Source organism: Toxotes jaculatrix, chromosome 22 (assembly GCF_017976425.1).
Source record: "Toxotes jaculatrix isolate fToxJac2 chromosome 22, fToxJac2.pri, whole genome shotgun sequence".
Lineage (NCBI taxonomy): Eukaryota > Metazoa > Chordata > Actinopteri > Toxotidae > Toxotes > Toxotes jaculatrix.
Genome location: NC_054415.1, coordinates 5,951,946 through 5,971,196, shown reverse-complemented (window position 1 = coordinate 5,971,196; position 19,251 = coordinate 5,951,946). Strand labels below are relative to the sequence as shown.

Below are 19,251 nucleotides of genomic sequence, written 5' to 3'. Positions count from 1 at the left end.
TTAAACGTCCTCTAATGTTGAATACTTTTTGGTAATGTGTTTTCTGTCAATAGTAAGGCATACATCTGCTTGAAAGAAAAGGAAGCTAATAGCTGGAAGCTAGCAGAGGAAAGAAACATGCTAGTAATTGGAATGGCCTAATTATAAAGAGGTGAATCAACAATCAGCCCTCAATAATAACCAGTGTGCTTTCTGTTGAGCAAGGGTTTTTTGCTGTAATTACCCAACCTTGAAGGAGATTAACACACTCCAGTGGGTCTGGGAGTGGAGAGAGAAAGATGGAAAAGAGAGGGAGTAAAGAAAGAAAGAACAAAAGAGGATATGACAACCCCTGTTAAAGATATTTCATGTCACGGGACTCTCTCTTCTTTCATCACTGCCTGTCCCTTTCCTTCAATCCTGCTCAGCCCTCTTCACAGACCACTGTCTTTCTTTTAATCTCTCCAGTGTTCTTGCATCCTTATGCTCACTCTCTTCACTTGTTCCCCCTCTCTTTTTTTTTTCTGTCCTCCTTCAACTAATCATCTTGGAATCCCTTCTTATTAATCGGATTAATGTCTTCTCAGATGCCCTGTGTCATGCCCTTGTTCCTCTTAGCTGCTCTACAGTTTTTGGATCATGCAGGACAGTTCCTTCCGTGGCCTGCTCTGTGGTCACAGCGAGTCAGACACCTGCATCAGTTGTACCCTTTTTTAGGGGGAAGAAAAAAAAAATCCCTTTGAAGCATAAACTCAGGATCCGGTGCTACCGCTCCTTACACTTCACCCGTCCATCAACGCCACCCGTCAAAGTACTTGAAACAGCATCGTTATGACATTGAGCTTGGTGACGTGTCCTTGGCGGAGCCTGATTGAAGTACATAATCTTGTTTCAGCTCTCTCTCTTTTTTTTGGGCGGAATCCAGAGTTGCAAGTCCAGCCGATTTGCCTGTCACTTTGCCCAAGGGCCTGTATACAAGTATACGTCAACACATGTCTCAGACCAACCGTTTTTGTGCTGCAAAGCACAGCACTTGGATTTGATGTGATTGGCTGACTAGCATTGTAAGCATGTCTGATTATATCAGAATGTTGCAATTTCTGCCCTTTATTTCCCTTCAGCTGCCTCTGGCTCACTCTCTCAAGGGTCAAGTGGCTTGCCTTTGCTTTGCCTCGACATCTAACCAAAAATCCCCACTCGCTTTTTATCTGTGATTTCTTCCGGTTTTCAAAGTTTGCAAAAGGCAACGTCTCCCTGTCCTCCCATCTAAGCCGTGTCTTCTCAGCAGTCAGCACATCACACACCTGGCTAAACAGGAACATGCTGTGGATGAATCAAGATAATTGGGCTTTTAGCGAAGCTAATAGGCTTGTGTCTCTGAGTTCATGGTGGAGGAAGTTTTCCTCTAGTGGACTGGATTCACTCTCAAGGATTAGTATTCTGTCCAGTTCCAATAATAGGATTTCTATGAAGATCTATTAAAGTATTTTTTACCAGGAGCTATTTACATTCAGTGTATTTAAAAAAAACACATGATTTGTACATGATTGTACTTCTGTAAGAAGTCTATGTAGAATTACATACAAGCAGCCTTGTTTGGTTTCCATGGATGACAGTTCCTTTTCTATTAATACCATGCTCTGTGCTTCCTTAAGCCCTGAAGCAATTGAAACACTTTCAGGGTTGCAATCTTTTTCTTTTTCCCTTCCCATTTTTCTTGTCCTCTCACAGTGAAATAACCTGTGGCAGTCATCAGGCAATATCATGGAAAAATGCCGGGGATTAATATTAAAGCATCTCATCTAAGGAGGCTTCAGGTGAAATAACAAAATAAATTTGACTCATTCTGTTGCTGAGTCTGCCCATTGTTTCTCCAATTTAGATCTCTTTTAGCCAGATCCCTCTGCTGCTCCTGGACATTATCACCTGTTAACTTCAGCCATTTTGGTGTTAGTCACTGGCTGGAGATTTGTGGTGAATGTGAAATCATTACTGTCTCTCTCACAAATAGCATTAGGCCTTATGAAAAAATTGAGCCTTAATGCCATTTAGGAGCAAACAGGATGATTGCACCTGTATTATCGTTCCAGTCATCCCTCTCTTCTATCTCTCCCATCTATTTCTTACTGCTGTCATTGTTGCCTTGTGATTTAACAAATGGAGGCTGTGTGGTGTTGAGACAGGAACAGCGACCATGACATGGCCAATCACAGAAAGTGATATTCAGTTAATGACTGGGCTAGACACCTGTCCAGTCCATTTGGGAGGAAACATGAATGAAGGCTGAGGAAACTGCAGCTCGTGCCTGGATGAAAATGAAATGCCCCAGATTTCTTTGATTATGAATTATACCTTATACCTTAAGACTTGATTTCCTAACACATGGATTTCCATTTGTCTGAAATTATTTCTTCTTGGCTTCTGTGTGTACAACACACTCTCCGTTGTAAATTGGAATGGGATAATGAGATGATAGACAAGCTTTACTTAATATAGACTAATATATTTTTGCAGTTTTGGTTGGGTATTCTTGGGGTCACGAGAATGCACGGCTTGTTTGCATTTCCTCAGTTGCTTTTTGGAACAGTTTCAGAACAGTCTGTTGTGAAGCTTTGAATGGAACTCTGAACTCTGGATAAAAAAGAAAGGCACTTTGTCTAGTTATATAGTGCCAACTCCACCAAACTCCCTCATCTTAATTTAATAAACTTGGACTTCTGCCAGCATTGGTTTTGAGGTTTACACTTCCTTTTTATTTTATTTTTTTATTTTTTTTTTATTTTGTTTTTCCTCCAATAAACGGACCTGAAATGTAAGCTGAAGACTTTCAGCAAACACATATTGCCTGAATTCTGCAGACCTGCATCTATTGTCATTTACTTGATAGTTTAGTAGTATAGTGTTTCTTTACTTGATTGTGTCAGATATATGCAGATGTTCTTTCAACCACAAGAAAATGGATGGGAGAATGAAATGGTGTCAGTGACAGCGTTTTTCTCAGCCATCTCAAAGATGGAGGGTCAGGAGAATCATTATGTCACTGGCAATTTGCATTTTTTTTTGCCCTTTAGGAGATGAGTGGCTAAAACTGTGCCAAAAGTCACAGTACATCACCTCACCCATGGGCTATCTATCAATGTTAGTCTTGCTTGTATTTAGAATATATCATCCACAGTAAAAAAAACATAGTGCAGTGCTACACAGCAGCAATCGCTAGTCAGATAGCCAACCTCCTTGCCTCATTAGGACACAATGCTGTAACTGGGATTAAGACAGTGCAGTTTGATGACTCAGGGTGCAGCGGTCCTCTGTGGAGCAGCCTTCTGTGGTCAAATCACCCTATTTTTAGGTATTCACTACTACTGATGGTGATTATCTGATTGTTGATGATGAAATAGCATTCGAAAACCAGAGCATAATACAGCTCCATGTCTCTGCAGCACAGGCTAACTAACAGCATGCTCAGAAAATATCTGCTGCAATCTAATGAATATGCCTCAAGCACCTGAACGTTTTTGCTGCACTGTGATACCACAGCAGGGTTATTAGTTTGCTGCATTTTAATAAAATACCGCATTATTATCTAGATAAGTTTTTATTCATCAATATAGATGTCATATGATTTGGTAAATTCGTAGCTGAACAGGACAGTATTAAAACTTTTGCGATAGCTTATCACCTTTCAGATCAGTGGCTGATCCGAAAGGTGACAAGGTGATATTCCCATCCTGGAAATCATCAACATATTCAGTGACAGAACGTTTGCCCCCATTGCCAGCATGTCAATACACAAGCAAGATGAAGGTTGCAGGGTTTGTTGGCAAGTGTGAGAGGACAGCAGGCTCACAGCAAGGGGACATTATTGCCTGCAGGGTGGCCACAATGGGAGAGGTGACCCGTGTGAGACCTCACATCCCTGGAAAAGATGGAGAGGACTGTACGCTCCGTTATATACCACAAATTCCCAAGCTTCAGTCTGTGTGTTTGCGCATTGTGTCCTCACATTCACATGTGCACAATGTGTGCAGATACGTGTGTATTTGTGTGTGACTGCATGCTACTTCCTTTCTTTTTGTTTACTATGCCATAATGTTTGTATGCCTGTTTGCGTGTGTGAGTTTACTCCTGCCTTCATCTTTCTTCTCAGCACTGTGTGCACAACATGAACCACCTACCACACAAAAGCAAAGAGCTGACGGAGGCTTTTTCATATGGCTAAAAGATTACATAATATGATTTTCAGTGCACTGTGTACACATCTGCACACACACACACACACACACACACACACAAACTTGGTTGCAGATGGAGGGAGGCGCCACACGTGCACACACCATACTCTCACTGTCTCTTTCCTGCTTACTCAAACACACTTTGGGCATGTGCAGACCGGCAGTGCAGACACAGACATGCACATGCACACACTCTCCGGGGACACCCTCCCCACTGTAGACGGCAAGCTGGACCCTCAGTGCCCTGAGGCAGAGAGACAGAAAGACAGAGAAAGAGATCAGTGGACCCAGTGATGTGTGTGTTATTTACACCACAACCCCCAGTTTTCTCTCTGTCTGTCTTCATCCTCCTTTTCCCCAGTTCCAAGCTGCAAATTCAGCAGTCTGTCAGCTCCACTCACAGTCTTGTGAATACACATGCAAACGTTCTTTCCATCCTCATCTTTATCTCTGCTGGACACACAGGCTGCGCATTCGGTGCACATGTCGGTCACCAGCGGAGTGGGCACATAAAAAGTTGTGTTGATGAGCAAGAAACTAAAAACTATGAGACACACTCAATGGAGCGCGTCCGTCTCAGCAGTCTCACCTTCTGCATGCTGAATTATACATTTACATGAGTTGCAGGATTACACGCTGACTTTGAAAATGTCATCTGAAAAATGCATCCAGCCACAAGGACATCAGGACGATCCTGAGGAACACACACACACACACACACACTCAGATGAAATATTCTACTTGATGAAGCATATAAACAGGAAGTAGGCCTTTTTTCTCTATGTGTGTATTTATACTGCTTTGCAGTTGCGGCAGTGTTCATATGGTCCTTATTGTCCATGTGTCATCTTTTCTTTTGCATGTTTCCTTTAACTTGCATTTGTGTGCATATTTATTGTATGTATATGATCCTGTGCATGTTTTTATATCCATTTGTCTGTATGTCCTTGGCCTTGTGCTTTCCCTTCTCCAGTCATGCACAGGATTCTTGCGGGCTCTTAGCAGAGGTCCTCAGGGGCAGGTTTGCGGCTGCCTCTGGTTCATCAGTGCAGAAATAACTCAGGCAGTCCCTCCAACCCCCCACCCTCCCTCCACACCCTCCCATCCCTTCACTCTGCACTTGGGATGAAGGGCTGAGGCCATGGGAGGAGAGCGGGCTGAAAAGAGTGAGAGGAGGTGAAGCGCTGGCAGAGTACATAATGTGATATGACACAATGCGTTGCATTATGGCTGATTAACACATGCTCAGCTACGCCACCCGCGATAGAAAAACACCAACCCCCAGGTCTGCCCGCCTGCCTTTCTCCGTCTCCCCCTGCCTCTTATATCTTGGGGCTTCCCTCCTTTTTTCCTCTCTCCTCCTCTGCCCCAATTTCTCCCCCATCCCTGCTGGTGAAAGTAAGTGTGAAGGACATTCACTGACTGGAGTTGGGCTAGTGGATTATTTGTTCTCCTTTTTTTTCTGGTTTGTCCCTCCTGGGACACTGTAAGGAGACACTTTTCCACTTGGTTTGGTGAGGACTGGTTGTAGCTGACAGCGTCCTACCTCCACGAGAATGAGTGCATGGAATACAGGCAGCGAGCCTTGAATTTTAACACAGGCATATTTGACCTCCGACTGCAGATCTTTGATTAGTCAGTTGCAGCAAAGGTTATTACCTTGTGCAGCGGCCGTTAATTGATGCAGTGTTATGGGTGTTTACTTAAATGCTGTCATAGGCTTGTACAAGTTTATTTGAAACTGCTTATCCTTGAAAATATTCCCTGTGGAATACCCTTTGAAATGTCTATTTCGGAGCATATTTTTTTTCCTGTTCATCCTTTTATAAAAGTAATTTAGTTGACATTGTCTTTAAATGCTTTCAAAGCTTTAAATTACACGAACAAGCTTGTATTGGTGACATTCATGTGACCTTGCAGCAATTTGGACAGACATTCTTGCCATGATGTATTGGCCACACCATTCATGTGAACATCCATTACGGTTACAAGCAGTGATGACATTTTCCCCCGCAGATAACTGACATTTATGTATTTTTGGAGTCATTAAGCAGATGCTGTGAAAACATTAAGTCCCCCCTTTTTTTTGCCCTGCTTCAGGTGTCCTCTCTAATCGTCCTTGTGTAATCAGGGGAAGAAGGAAAACAGCGTGGGCTATCTGCGTTTGCACTAAAAATAAGACACGCAAGTTATAGTCATTTACATACACTTTGACATTTTTTAGGGCCCCTGCTCGGAGCCATACTTAACTCCATTTAATATGGTTCGGCAGTGAAATACCCCTCCCTTACTTTTCCCCTCCCTGCTTCCCTGCTCCCCTTGCTTTTCTCCGCTGTCTAATGAAATGCTAAATATTTGTTTCTTGAGGGCACCATTTAAATGCTCTCTCTGCTGGTTGGGATCTTCAAACCTTTCCCCATTTAATGAGTCACGGTTTTATTAGTTCCAAGGCATTAAGATCAGACCTTGTTGACTTTTCCTTGTCACCTTAAAGGGCTTCCACATGAGCTTAGTTGCATTTGACACCTCTGACCTTCCTAAATATGCGTTATTATAATGATTATTACTGTTGTGGCTGTTGTGGTTACTCCAGTAAACACAGGTTCTTCTAACCTCGCCCTAGGTGGCGGCAGATCAGGCCACTCCACTTGTAGACAGAACAGGGAGAAGCTTATAGCCAGTGTGGATTCTAACGCCTCATCAGTTCTCTTTATTACCTGCTGACAGACACAGAGTCCTCTATGCATTGGCAGACCAGTCTTGGTTGAGCAGCCAGTTACACTCCTAAATGCATTTGCTTATTCTCTCTCTCAATTTGCCTTATGACGGCTCCCCCACTGCCTTTCATTCTTCTGCTTTCTCTCACGTGTTTCCCCTCCTCAGCTCCTCCACTGCTTCTTCTTCTTCTTCTCATTCATTTGCTCTTGCCTCAGTACCTACACAATTTCATCCCCATCTTTCTCTTTTCCCATCATCTCCTCTTTAATTCAACCACTTTCTCTTTCTGCCTCACTTATTCCCTTCCTCCTTTTTAGACTTTCTCAATCTAAGCCCTGAATTAGGCATTCAGTTTATTATCCTCCCCTTACCTCACATGCTCTCTAATGCTTTCTTACTGTGAGGAGAATGCAAAGTGCATTGATTCATTGATGCATTTTTTTTCTGCTGTCCTCTGGTCTTTCTAAAGGCACTTCTTCGAAGTGCCATTTCTAACAAGAGCACCCAAAAAGAAGTTTGGGTCCCTGTAGTTTCTCTGAATGAGACACTTTTTTTTTTCTCCAGCTCATTTGTCTCTGAGTGGATCTTTGATAGAGCAGGCACTGGAAGTCCCCACTGGGTAAAAACAGCTAGGTACTGTACATGTGATTTTCTATGTTGTCTGTGTTGCGTCCTGCTCTACCAGCACAGGGATGATATGAGCCACGTTTATGCCAACTATAGAGGCCTGTACCTGTCAGTTCAGGTTTTATCTATGAGACTCATATTTTATTGTCTTTAGTGGCCTCGCACAGTGGTGAAATAAAAATCTTAGGGATCGTCACACTGTCCAACAAAATAAAACATGTTCTTGTGACCCCAGTTAAGTTATAAAACGCCAGTTCAGATTGCCACGGCTGGCTTGTGGTATGGCATTCAGCATGTTTTTAGAAAAAAAATGCTGTCCCTTAATAGAAAATTGATGGGTCCTTTTTCATGAGCTGTCAACCTTGGAGTGCGGTGACATGCGGAAAAGAGGGGACAGATGGATGAATACAATGAAGCAGGGAGAGATGTAGGATTGGAAGGACTGTTGTGTTGCTTTGAGGATTGACAGACTGGATTGTTTGTGAGTAATGCCATCACGGATGATCATTGTATTCAGATGAACAGTTAGCTAGATTCTTTCATTTGCTTTCCCCTTCCACAGATTTATAAAATGAATGTTTGGAATTTCTGACAAAACTTTTTTCTTGTTCAATTAAATTCTGACTCCAATTCTTGCTTTTATTTTTACTGATATATGTAGTTTTGCATGGTTTTAGCCTATGCCTCCTCAGTCAAAAGAGGAAGTGGTCTGTTAACAGGCAAGTTATTTGAAATCACCGTGTTCCTCTGTTGCCTCTTTTTCACCAACATGACACATTTTTTTTTTGTAAAGATCCAGGTTTGAGAGAATTTTTGATGAATTCTTAAACATGCCCTTGTAATTTGGGTCAGTCCACTTTTACTCTTCTCAGTCTCCTGGCTGGATAGCCTGCAGAAAACACTCTAAATCTAGAGAATGGGACCACTCTGCTAGTCTTGAGACTGTGTTTTTTTTTTTTTTTTTTGGAGTCTCTCTCTTCCTCTCTCTCTCTCATGCCTCAGGGACAGACAGTTACATAAACAGGCTCTCGTCATCCCCACGTTTCCGATTCCCACTGTTGTACCAGTCTCCCTTCAGCACCCTACTTCTCTTTTTATCTATTTGTTTGTCTTTTTTCCACATTGCCTCATATTACTTCTGTACCATCTCCCAAGTACTTGATGGGATGAACAAAGACAAAAACATATTCTGATTAAATACCCTGAGTGCATGGTGTACTGAATTTTAGGCCTGCTAAAGCTGAGTCAATTCCATGCCTTTGTCTCCATATTAATTTGCATTTTTTGCTCTGACAGACGTCAGTGACAATGCCAACCTCAGTCCCACCTACAAAGATGCTGATTAGCTGAGTTGTTACTCAAACTGGGAAACCAGTTATTCACAAGAGCAACACCAGACATTTGAATCATTTTACAAATTGTGAGATGTGGAAAGCGATTCAGAGACACCAGACATACCTCTGATGTGATAGTATTGCCATCTTTTTCTCCCCTTAGTCCTCCCCCACCTCCCCCTCTCTATTTCCTTATTTTCCTTCTAGTTCTCCCTCCTTTTTTCACTTTGTATTGCTGTTCCTCACCACGGCAAGATCCATATTAACCTCTCTGTCACTCTCTAGCATCTCTCCCATTCCCTTAATCCCCACCAGCTCTGCTTCCCTCCCTCCATGGCTCCCTCCTTCTCATACCACTATTATTTTTTCTTCTTTTTAAATGAAGAGAGCAGAGGGAGTGGGAGAACAATGGAGTGGAAGGTGTGATCAGAGAGAAAAATGATCAGGAGTTCTCCACGGAGAAAGAGAGAGAAGGAGAGATAACGGCACCCTGGAAAAGCAGTCGTCATGGCAACACGGTGGCAACTCGGGACAGACGAGCCTGTTAATTAAAAAGTTGATTAATTGCCTTTTAATTGCATACTTATACATTGTAACATTGAGGTAGTCTTATTTCTTAATCACTCTACTTTATGCTCGCTCTTCTCTTTTCTCTTTCTCTTCCACTTGTATAATTTCCAGTGATCAGACAGAGCATGTGCTCTCATGGACAATGAATGGCTTGAGTTGATAAACATATCCTATAGACGACGGGTGAAAGGAACAACAGAGAGCAGAACGGACAGGGTCTGGATAAAAATGCTGTCCATTCATTGTTAATTTCAACCCACTTTTATCCTGCGTGGTGTTTGGCCAGGTGGGCGTGTTTGGCATCAAGGTCATAAGAATGCCTGGAATCAACACAGAACAAACGACAAGGACAAGGAGAGCGAGAATGGGGGAAGTCATCTGGCAGATCACACATAAAAATGCAAAAATCAGTGGAGGACAAGCAAACATAGTAATCAAACACAAATCAAGCAAACCACTAAATAAGCGTCCCTTTGTGCAGCCCTCCATCTCTCCTTGTAGCAGCACCTCATTTTTTATAAAGGTTATCATGATACACAATCAGACAAAGTGTTTGTCTTGGCTACCACTTAATTATTTTGCCTCTCTCCCTCTTTTCTGTCTCTTTTCTTCTCCCTCTCTGTCTACGCCATTTGAAGATTGAGTGTCTGTATCATGTGCCTTTGCACTTGCAGCTGGTGGGCTTTAATTGCATCCTTATTCCCCGGCACTGCTTTTGTTTTGCTTTGACGACATCTTGCTTGGCTTGATCATCGTTTAATGACCACAGATAGACACAGTCACTGCTCCAGTTAAAAAGACGCCCACTTGACATAAGGCTCCATATGCGGGAGTGACTGCCCCCAGGGACCGCGTGTGTGGTTTTGCATGTGTGTGCCTGGTTCATACACTTAGCCGTCTGGTTTTCTATACCAGCTGAGTAGAGTGGCACCCATGAGGATGGTGGCAAAGGTGTAGGTTTGTGTGTGTGCACGTATCGCCCCGATTACATATGCACCCACATGTCCTGTTTCCATGGTAACACCATGCCCCTCTTCAGTTCACGCGCACATACCACCACCGGTCTCTGTCAGGTGTAAGTTAGTGCTTGTTGCCAATAGTACTGTATCAGCGGGCCGACAGAGATGCTCCCACCCCCTACCCCAGCACACACATGTCTAAGTGGATCAATTTGTGTCAATTTAAAAAGTGTAACAGGTTGCCACCACGATAGCCTTAGGTCGTTTTTCAAGCCCTTGACTTTCGCGTGTGTGTGGCAGCGTAAGAGGGGGGTCATATTCGCCGTGTAAGCTGGGGTTTGAGTAGCCTCGCCGCCTGCCTGCCGCCTCTTTGATGGGAGAACATCTGTTGGCTGTGATATGAAGCTGGGGAGTAACTCTTTCTCTCTCGCTCCTTCGCTTGCTCCCGTTTCTGTTATGAATTCCCCAGCTGCTCGGCTCCCTCCCTTCACCTAAAAACCCTGTCCTGCGCCACCTGTGCAGTTTTAATGCATAATTTATCTGCTAAGTAACCACATCCGAGAGACTCATCCCTCCATCCGTCTCCTGCTTTCCCTCTCTACCCTCATTGTGGTTTAGCTTGGGACGTGGAAGTGAACACCTATTTTCTAATATTCTTATTTAAGTAGATTAGGATTGATTTGGTTCCAGTGCTGGACAGTGTAGCCAAGTGTTGAAACCCATAGTCCCTGAAGCCTCAGCTTGAACCTAGATCTGTCTTAGGCCTGTATCTCTTCAAGGTTTGTACTGTTTGTACTGTATCAAATCCTTGGTTATTACAGACACTGTTGGTTTTTTTTTTTTTCCTCTCTGAATTCAGTGACTCATGACACAGTGACATCTCCTGCATGGACAACATGAATGTCTTTATGTATCATAGAATGTTTTATTATTCTGTAATGCTTGCTTTTTTCCTCTTAGTACAAAACCTCTCCAGATTTTTCACAAAGCTGTAGCTACATTCTTCACTGGCAGCAGACCAAGAAAACACGCAACCTCTATTTTGACCTCTCTCCACTGGCAAGCAGTCAATTGATTTACAGATTTTATTGATCACTGCTGAAGCTTAGCTAGAGGCGCTGTCTCAAATCCTCAGACTTTCGCCTGTGCAAGTTTTTTTGTACATATACTCTCTCTAGATATATATATATATATATATTTAAAAAATATGTCAGAAACCTTGCATGGAGTTCAGCTTTTCTTTCTTCCTAGTGAAACATTCCCCATAGAAAACTAAATTATTATTTTTTTCTTGCTGTTTTATACAGTGGATATTATACAGTAGATTTCTTTGTGTGTTTTGTGTGTTAAACCAATTGCCTCTATATGAAACATGATGTACTGGTGTTGTGTGATTTCAGTTTTTACAGCTTGTCAAATAGGCGTGTTTGCAGCTGACATGTTTTGTTACCGTGGCCTTGTAGGCCCATACACAGTCGTATTGTATTAGCCCACTGTGGCAGGAACGATGTTGCTACCACATTGTAGCTCAACCTGAACCAATTCTTCCCAAGGCCACGAACATGGTTTTGTACACATACATGCGTGCTTTTCCTAGTATGGATGCTTTACGATGCAAGGCTGCCATGCATTATATCTGAATGTGATGACAGCGGGGAAGGAATGACAAGGAAGCTTGCCCTGCATCCGGTAAATCAGTTTTTTTTTTTTCCCCTACTACCACAGCCGCCCTTCTTAGTTGGCCCGCCACGACAAGGTGAGCCATCCAGGTTAATGTGCCATCAACAACCCCTCTTAACCTTGGAGGCAGGCCTTTCAGGGGCTAGGCAGTTGCATTGGGTTAATGTCTCTTCCCTTTAGTGTACAAGAGCAATGGGGCTACCCTGACACCTGTCACTAAACTCACTATTCAGTCAAGATCACTGAAGAGGCTTTTTTTTTTTCACAAGGAGGTTAGTCCATTTGAATTGGAGGTTGTCAAAAAAAAAAAAAAACTGAAGTGGCCATGGGCCTTTTGTGTCACATACTGTTTATTGTAATCATTGTACCTTAAATGAACTTTAAAACAGTTGATAAGTCAAAGTGGGCGACCCTGTCAGTCAATCAACCTGCATTGTACCTTTATCAGCTCTAAGGATTACCTGACAACAACCTCTTGTCACATCAGTTATTGGCATTGAGTCATAATGGCTTGAAAAGCCAGAGTTGGAAAAGGAACATTTGCACTTAGCAACAAACAGGAGGAAAGAGAGGCTCTTTTCACCACTTTGATGTGTTTTTATTGAAATAGCCACATAGAGAATATTCCTATGCTTTTTTTTATTTTGTATAAGAGAGATTTTCTCGCTGATAGCCCTCATAACATCGCACTCAGTGAATGATATCAGCACTACCTGGGTTTACAAGTATGGTCATTCAACAGCCATTAACTTTTCATCTGTTTATCAAGGTCTGCATGTCATTATTATTAACACTCAAGTGGTTCTAGAATGAATTTCTTATAGTTATTTCCTGTCTGTACAATCTATTAGTTATTAGTTTGGTTTTGTTATTGCTTGAGAACTCTTAGCACTACAGTGTGTTAGCCCTGATAGGAGAATACTTATGTTTAAGGAACCTCAAACATGGCCAGTGATGTTTGTTAAGATGCACAAACAAACCCAGAGGTACCGCCAACAGGAACTGAACCCCAGGTCTCAGCTGTGATGTGGCAGAATGCTTCTCAATGAAGCAATTGTCCGTCTTGTTGATCATTCTCCGCCTCTAATGGCTTTGTCAATACAGATAACATCATTGAGCAACAGGAAATCCAGGGTCGTCCACCTTTCTGCCACGCCAACGTCTCCTGGTCATTAACGTGATGCCACTGCAGATTTCTAATGAGCTCTTTCTCACTTTGTATGCCAATCACATTCTTTCTAGGTCTTCTTGTAATTTACAGGGATAACGCTTGTGCGTCATATCATGGAATAAATTCTGAATAAGAAAAAAAAGTAAATGTAGAGTTGTAGGGTAGAACCTTTTGCTGAGATTTTAGCAGTAGAGTGTGTGTTACACTACAATGAGTACGAGAGGGATGGGATTTAGATCAAAAAGATATCAGGCGCTGTTCAACTTTTGTTCAACCTTTGATACCATTGCTTGTTTTGTCATTGTATGAGTAAAACTCATGCACCTATCATCTTAACAGGATACTATGATTACTAAATGTGGTCCCTTTATATTCTTATGTCTAACTTTAAGCCTTTTGATGTGAGCTTCTAAGAAAAAAAGGCTACAAATGAGCATGGAAAGACTGAAAGAGGAAAAACGTGCCCTCGATTGAATTAATGAACCATTCTCTCTAAAGGGGATTCATCAGGGATAAAATAGGGGCTAAACTGATTTACAAAGTGCACTCTTATGAATAACATGCTTCTATTGATTTCAATTGTTCTCCAAGTGTGATTGGGTAATGAATGAGCAATGGAAGTGTGCAAGTTCCCATGTAAGAAGAGAGACCACTGCTGGGCTTCGGCTAGTTTGCGACAGCTGCATTGTTTTAGAACTACACAAGTTTGTCACCAGGTTGCGAGGGCAGAGCAACCCTGTCCACTGAGGTGTGTTTGAATCAGAGGGCAGCGACATATGCGTACTGCAGCTGTCAAGTGCTTTATATGTGTGAGTGCAGTATGTGAAGACAGGTTAATGAGGAATTGTGGGGACAGACTGTATTTAGAGTCGTGTTCGTGATGTTCTTTTCAAGGAGCACTCCATTCCGAGTGTGTCATGTTAATCATAAAAGGGGGTGTAATGTTCTTAGTGTCTTGGAGTAAAAATAAAACCCATTTTCTCGAAACTGTAGAACAGTTTTTAGAGATTCAGTTCAAAACGGCCTGCATGTAAACCTGGATTTGAGTATTGGATTGGAATGAGTCTGTTTACTTTTCAGCAATTTTACACATTTTTTTTTCTCTCAGAGGTTTAACAGTGAAACCAAACCCTTTATGTTCATTTCAGTCCTTTATTCGTGTGGCCTTCTTAACTGTCAAATTTTGGCACTTGCCTGCTAACAAAGTGCACAGTGTGTACTTTGGGTAGCAATTTTTGTCTCAACAGACCATACACACACTACAAGAATTGACACACTGCCACCTTTAATCAGTGTTCAAACCAACCCTCACCCTCTCGTTCTGGCACTACTTGAGGGTTCAGTCATCCATCTGTCTGTGTATTCATCCACCTGTGCTTGTATGTGTGAATCTATGAATGTAGCGCCGTTGCTTAGTATTTCTAGGCTGTTGCCCTCTTCATCAAATTAGAAATATTCAGAGAAATTAGCACTAAGCTAATCAGCAGACAGTTTAACTCTCCAAAGCAGAGCTACACTTAACTCTTCAAGAGCTACTCTGCCATCAGCAAGGTATCTGGTGTGCCAGGCTGGGAAACTAAGACTCGCCACCAATGGATTGCTGCAACAATTTGGCTGTAACCAGTTATTTTTTTCCTCAGGGACAAGCATTTTGCATCCAGGAATAAAAGGCAGAGGGGAAGAAAAGAAAACATATTTTGTAAAATGGGAACAGACCTAATCCCTACCACACATGCCTGAACTCTTCTTCCAGCCCTTTTCATTTGGGTTCTGATAGTCACCATGTGCCGCAGTAGAGCAACCCTACCCCATCATCACATTACCCCACTGGACTGACTTGTCACTCACTTGGCTAGAAGTGTGTTTTGTCATTCAAGAGTTGTGAAGGTCAGCCTAACCTGCCATCTCTCTCTGCTTGGCCCCAATTATTAGGACTTGTTGTCCTTTCAGCCTGAGCTTAATGGCCTGCCGCTTTTTCCCTTTTCCCCTCTCTCTCTCTCTCTCTCTCTCTCTCTCTCCCTCTTCCCTTCTCCCGCCCTCTCTCTCGCGTTGTCTCTGGTAGCTTAGTGGCTCAAGCGTTTGGCTGCAGTTGCAGAGCAGCAGCAGAAGCAGCAGTCACATACCTGCATTCAAGTGGAACAAACAGGATGGTTGGCTGCTCACGGAAGGTCATCAGCCCTGGGCACAGCTTGTGTGTGTGTGTGTGTATGTGTGTGTATGTGTGTGGGTGTGCACACACATGCACGCATGTATTTGCGCATTTATTTGTACTTTAAAAACAGATGAAACTCTACAGTGTTTCTAATAGTTCACTCAGAGACAAAGCAACGCCAAAGTTTGTCTTTCTGTCATCACAGTCTTGACCAATAAACAATCGACGGGGCGGATGCTTACTCCATTTGTGTGAAATGTGTGCGTGGGTCATAGCTTTCACTCACAACTATAACTGTTTCAACCAGTTTTTCAGTGGGCGTTCTCCTGTCAAAATCTGGGTGATCTACACTCAGTACTGTGCCTAAATGCATCCTGTGTAGACACAGACGGAGCATGCTCACACTACGCCTACTGTGTAGACACGGTGTTAGCCCCATTTCACACATGTAGCTTCAAAGAGAGTAGAAGGAGCAGCAGTCATTTTCAGTGGAAACCTGCCACACAAGATTACAATAATGTTAGAGGTGCGAAAAAGCACATTGGTTGACAGCTCAAATGAAACAATAACCCTTATGTTGGCTGTCACAGAGAACAAATAAACAGCAGCCCGCTGAGTCAGAACTCAATATGTAAAGAGCAGGTTGAAAGCAAAATGGACACTTGCACAGTCCCCAAATACTCCAGATTAAATGAGAGACAAGAGACTGCCTGCATCTTTTTATGTTTGTGAATGTACTGTTGGACATTGCCTTTGTGTCTTTTCATTGACTTTATATGTACTTTTGCAACCTCTAGGTTTGAATTAAGCATTCATGTTGTGTCTTCAGTGTATGTAGTGCTTCAAAGAGAACCTTTACTGAGGAGGCAAATCTGTCTTTGTCCCTGTCTCTTGTTACTGTGACATCCATACTCAACACAAAGCCAGAGGTCAACAGGAGCCCTTGTGGCTGTGCTTGGTGTCCAATCCCGCCATAAGCCCACCCACTTGTTACCACCCTAAAGGTGCGGCAGTGATGGCCACCAGGCTAATGAATGGTGACACTCTAATCTTTGTTATCCCTAATTGGAGCTGCAGGTTTGATTAAAAGGCGAGCCATGTCAGCTCACTTGCAATGTGCAAAGCATTCTTATTAACACGCACTGTGTATTGCAGCATTTGTGACCGTGCATGTAATGTATGCATATGGCTGTATACGCGTGTGTTAATAATGCACAGGCCTGTCTAATGCCGTACAAAAATATCATGGTTGATCTCTGGGTTTACGAAGCGTGGCCGTGTTTTCAGTCTTCATTAACCTTGCTTGCCCTCAATCCCCAGAATTTCTACCTGCTTTCTTTCCTCTATCCTTCCCTCCTTTTTCCATTCTTTCTTTCTTTCTTTCTCTCTCTCTTTTTTTTTATTTTTTTGTGTGCAGCATTTGTGGGATGAATAATTGAATGTAATTGGGTATTATGACCCTGTCTTTTGTTAGCAGGTGGGCAGGGCAGCAGCACTCAGTTCTTCTGTCACTTGTTTCATGGTTAACAGTTGGAAGCATTTTCTTTCTTTCACCAATGTCTCTGCCGCTTGTGCACATGTACACACAAAGTTCACTCCTGTAAGACTCGTGCCGCTGTACATCATCACATCAATGAGGTAAAATGATAATCTAATAAGCATGCTGAAGAGCCAGCATATTAAAAAAAAAAAAAAAAAAGGCCTCGGGTGTGATTAACTAAGCCTTAACACTAGCTCTGCAGATGAGCTAAAGCAGAGTGAAAAAATGACAACATTGAAACTAGCTAATCTAATTAGCTCGATGATACCATGCAGTTAAATAATTATCCAGAACCTAATTGGCTAATATCACTGCACTGTTAAAAAAATCTGTCTGCCTCTTTTCCTTCTCTTTATGCAACCTTTAAAAGTAAACACTTCCCAAATAGCCCGGAGAAATGAATGGTAACAAGCTGCTGCTGCTGCAGCAGCAGCACAAGAAGTTGGAGCACTGTGAAGCTTGGTTGCACTTTTTGACTTTTGAGTCCCCCCGCCCATCTTTACTCCCTGTCTCCTCCTATACATCATCTTCACTCCCCTTCTCCAGTGTTTCATCTGCCGGCAGTTGATTAGCTCACTTTCATCCTGGCCATCTTGTGTTTGTGCACATACTTAATACTGCTCCTGTACTTGAAGCTGTATACAAACATGCTGCATTCAGTCCTAACAACCACCCACACTTTCTACCACATCCCTTGCTCCCTGTAAACACACACACACACACGCACACGCACGCAGACATCCATGCAGCTTGATATGTGGCCCAAGGCAAAGCACTTCTCCCTAATGAGCCTTCTGCCCTCTGTTTCTCCTGGGGAGCCAAAAGAGAACTAACCTTGATGCAGCATAGAAAGGATGTAACCTGCTTACACACACACACATGCATGAACTGCTATGCTCGTGAGGAACCTCACTTACTACGTTCTTTCCCAAGATTTTGATGTTTTCATGAACCCTACATGGCTAAACCCTAACCTACGACCAAACCCAGAAAGACTCTTTTTGGCTCTCAAAAGTCGATAAAAGTACAGCAACACACGAAGGACAAGTCAGGACATTAGTTTGACTTGTCCTTCGTGTGTTGCTGTACACGGAGGACAGTGTCCAGAGCTAAGTCCCATGGATCCTGTTTGGGCCAAACTGGACAAGCAAACTGTTACGCCTGACTCTGTCCTTGGAAATCATGGAGATGAACTGGGACACGTTGGGTCCATTTCTGCTGTCACCGTTTACTATGTGCCTTGCTCTGTATTTTGTATTCTGTAAATTATATCATGATTTTCAAGTTTTAACAGAAATATGGATTTATAAAAGTTTCATGAAAGTTTACTGAAATGTTTGACTACAGCTTATTGCATCAATGTTTATAGTTTCTGCTGTGTTTCAGCACCCACTTTGCATTTGCAATAAAAATATTTGCGTTCTTTCATCATGAGAATTATTCAGGTTCTAATAATGTGCTGAGTTGTTTATGACAACTAGTATTGCTTTCAAATAAGCAGTGGAGAAAGTTATACCAGTGGATTGGTGTATTAATTTTTCTGTTATTATTCATACAGTATCTTCTGCTGATTAAAACTGTCACAAAAGAATTTTACAAACATCTGCTCTAAACTGATGCATCTTTGTAGCATCGTGGTAGAAACATCAGACTGCTGTACCTTGGTTCAAGGTAATGATTAGTAAGAGTGTTGATTTGATTTTGATGCCCAAATAATAAGTCACCAAAGCTTGGTATATCTGCAAGATACTCTGGTCTCTTTCAGTTCTATGAAACCAAATCAGTCATCAGTGCAAAATCTCTTAATCACTGTTACATCTCTGGTGGATGGAAAAAAATATTTTAAATACTGACCTGTCCTTCTCACTGTGTGTGTGTGTATTATAGATCTGGGCCAACTATGAGGAGAAACCAGTTGAGGAGGTTGTGCATTTATCAGAGGAGAAGGAACGTGTGGCCAACTACAGACCAGTATACGTCACCGAAATCACTGACAACCTGCACTTCTACAGCCAGGACGTCGAGACAGGTACCTTGACATTAGAATGCACCGCTGACAGTTTGAATCATAAAGCGTGTGATAGTTGAACATTGCTTTGAGCAGCAGACTCAAATACTGTATGCATTTGTGAGATAAATGCTGACATGAGTTTGACAGAGAATAAATGGGTAGGTCAAATGTGAATTAGCAATGGTTGATATTGTTGTAAACATCTTATATTACTTAATGCTACAGTGACTATTTCATCACCGTGTGCAATCCCACACTAAACACCACCATCAACAATC

General features: G+C 42.4%; 1 protein-coding gene across 1 annotated transcript in view; it reads left to right on the top strand.

Annotated features, from left to right (window-relative positions):
- snd1 (staphylococcal nuclease and tudor domain containing 1) overlaps positions 1-19,251 on the top strand; it is a 159,209-nt gene that overhangs the window by 103,440 nt on the left and 36,518 nt on the right. The window contains exon 18 of the mRNA XM_041030143.1: positions 18,850-18,991. Within this exon, the coding sequence (XP_040886077.1) occupies positions 18,850-18,991 (142 nt within the window). The remainder of the gene's footprint in view (positions 1-18,849; positions 18,992-19,251) is intronic.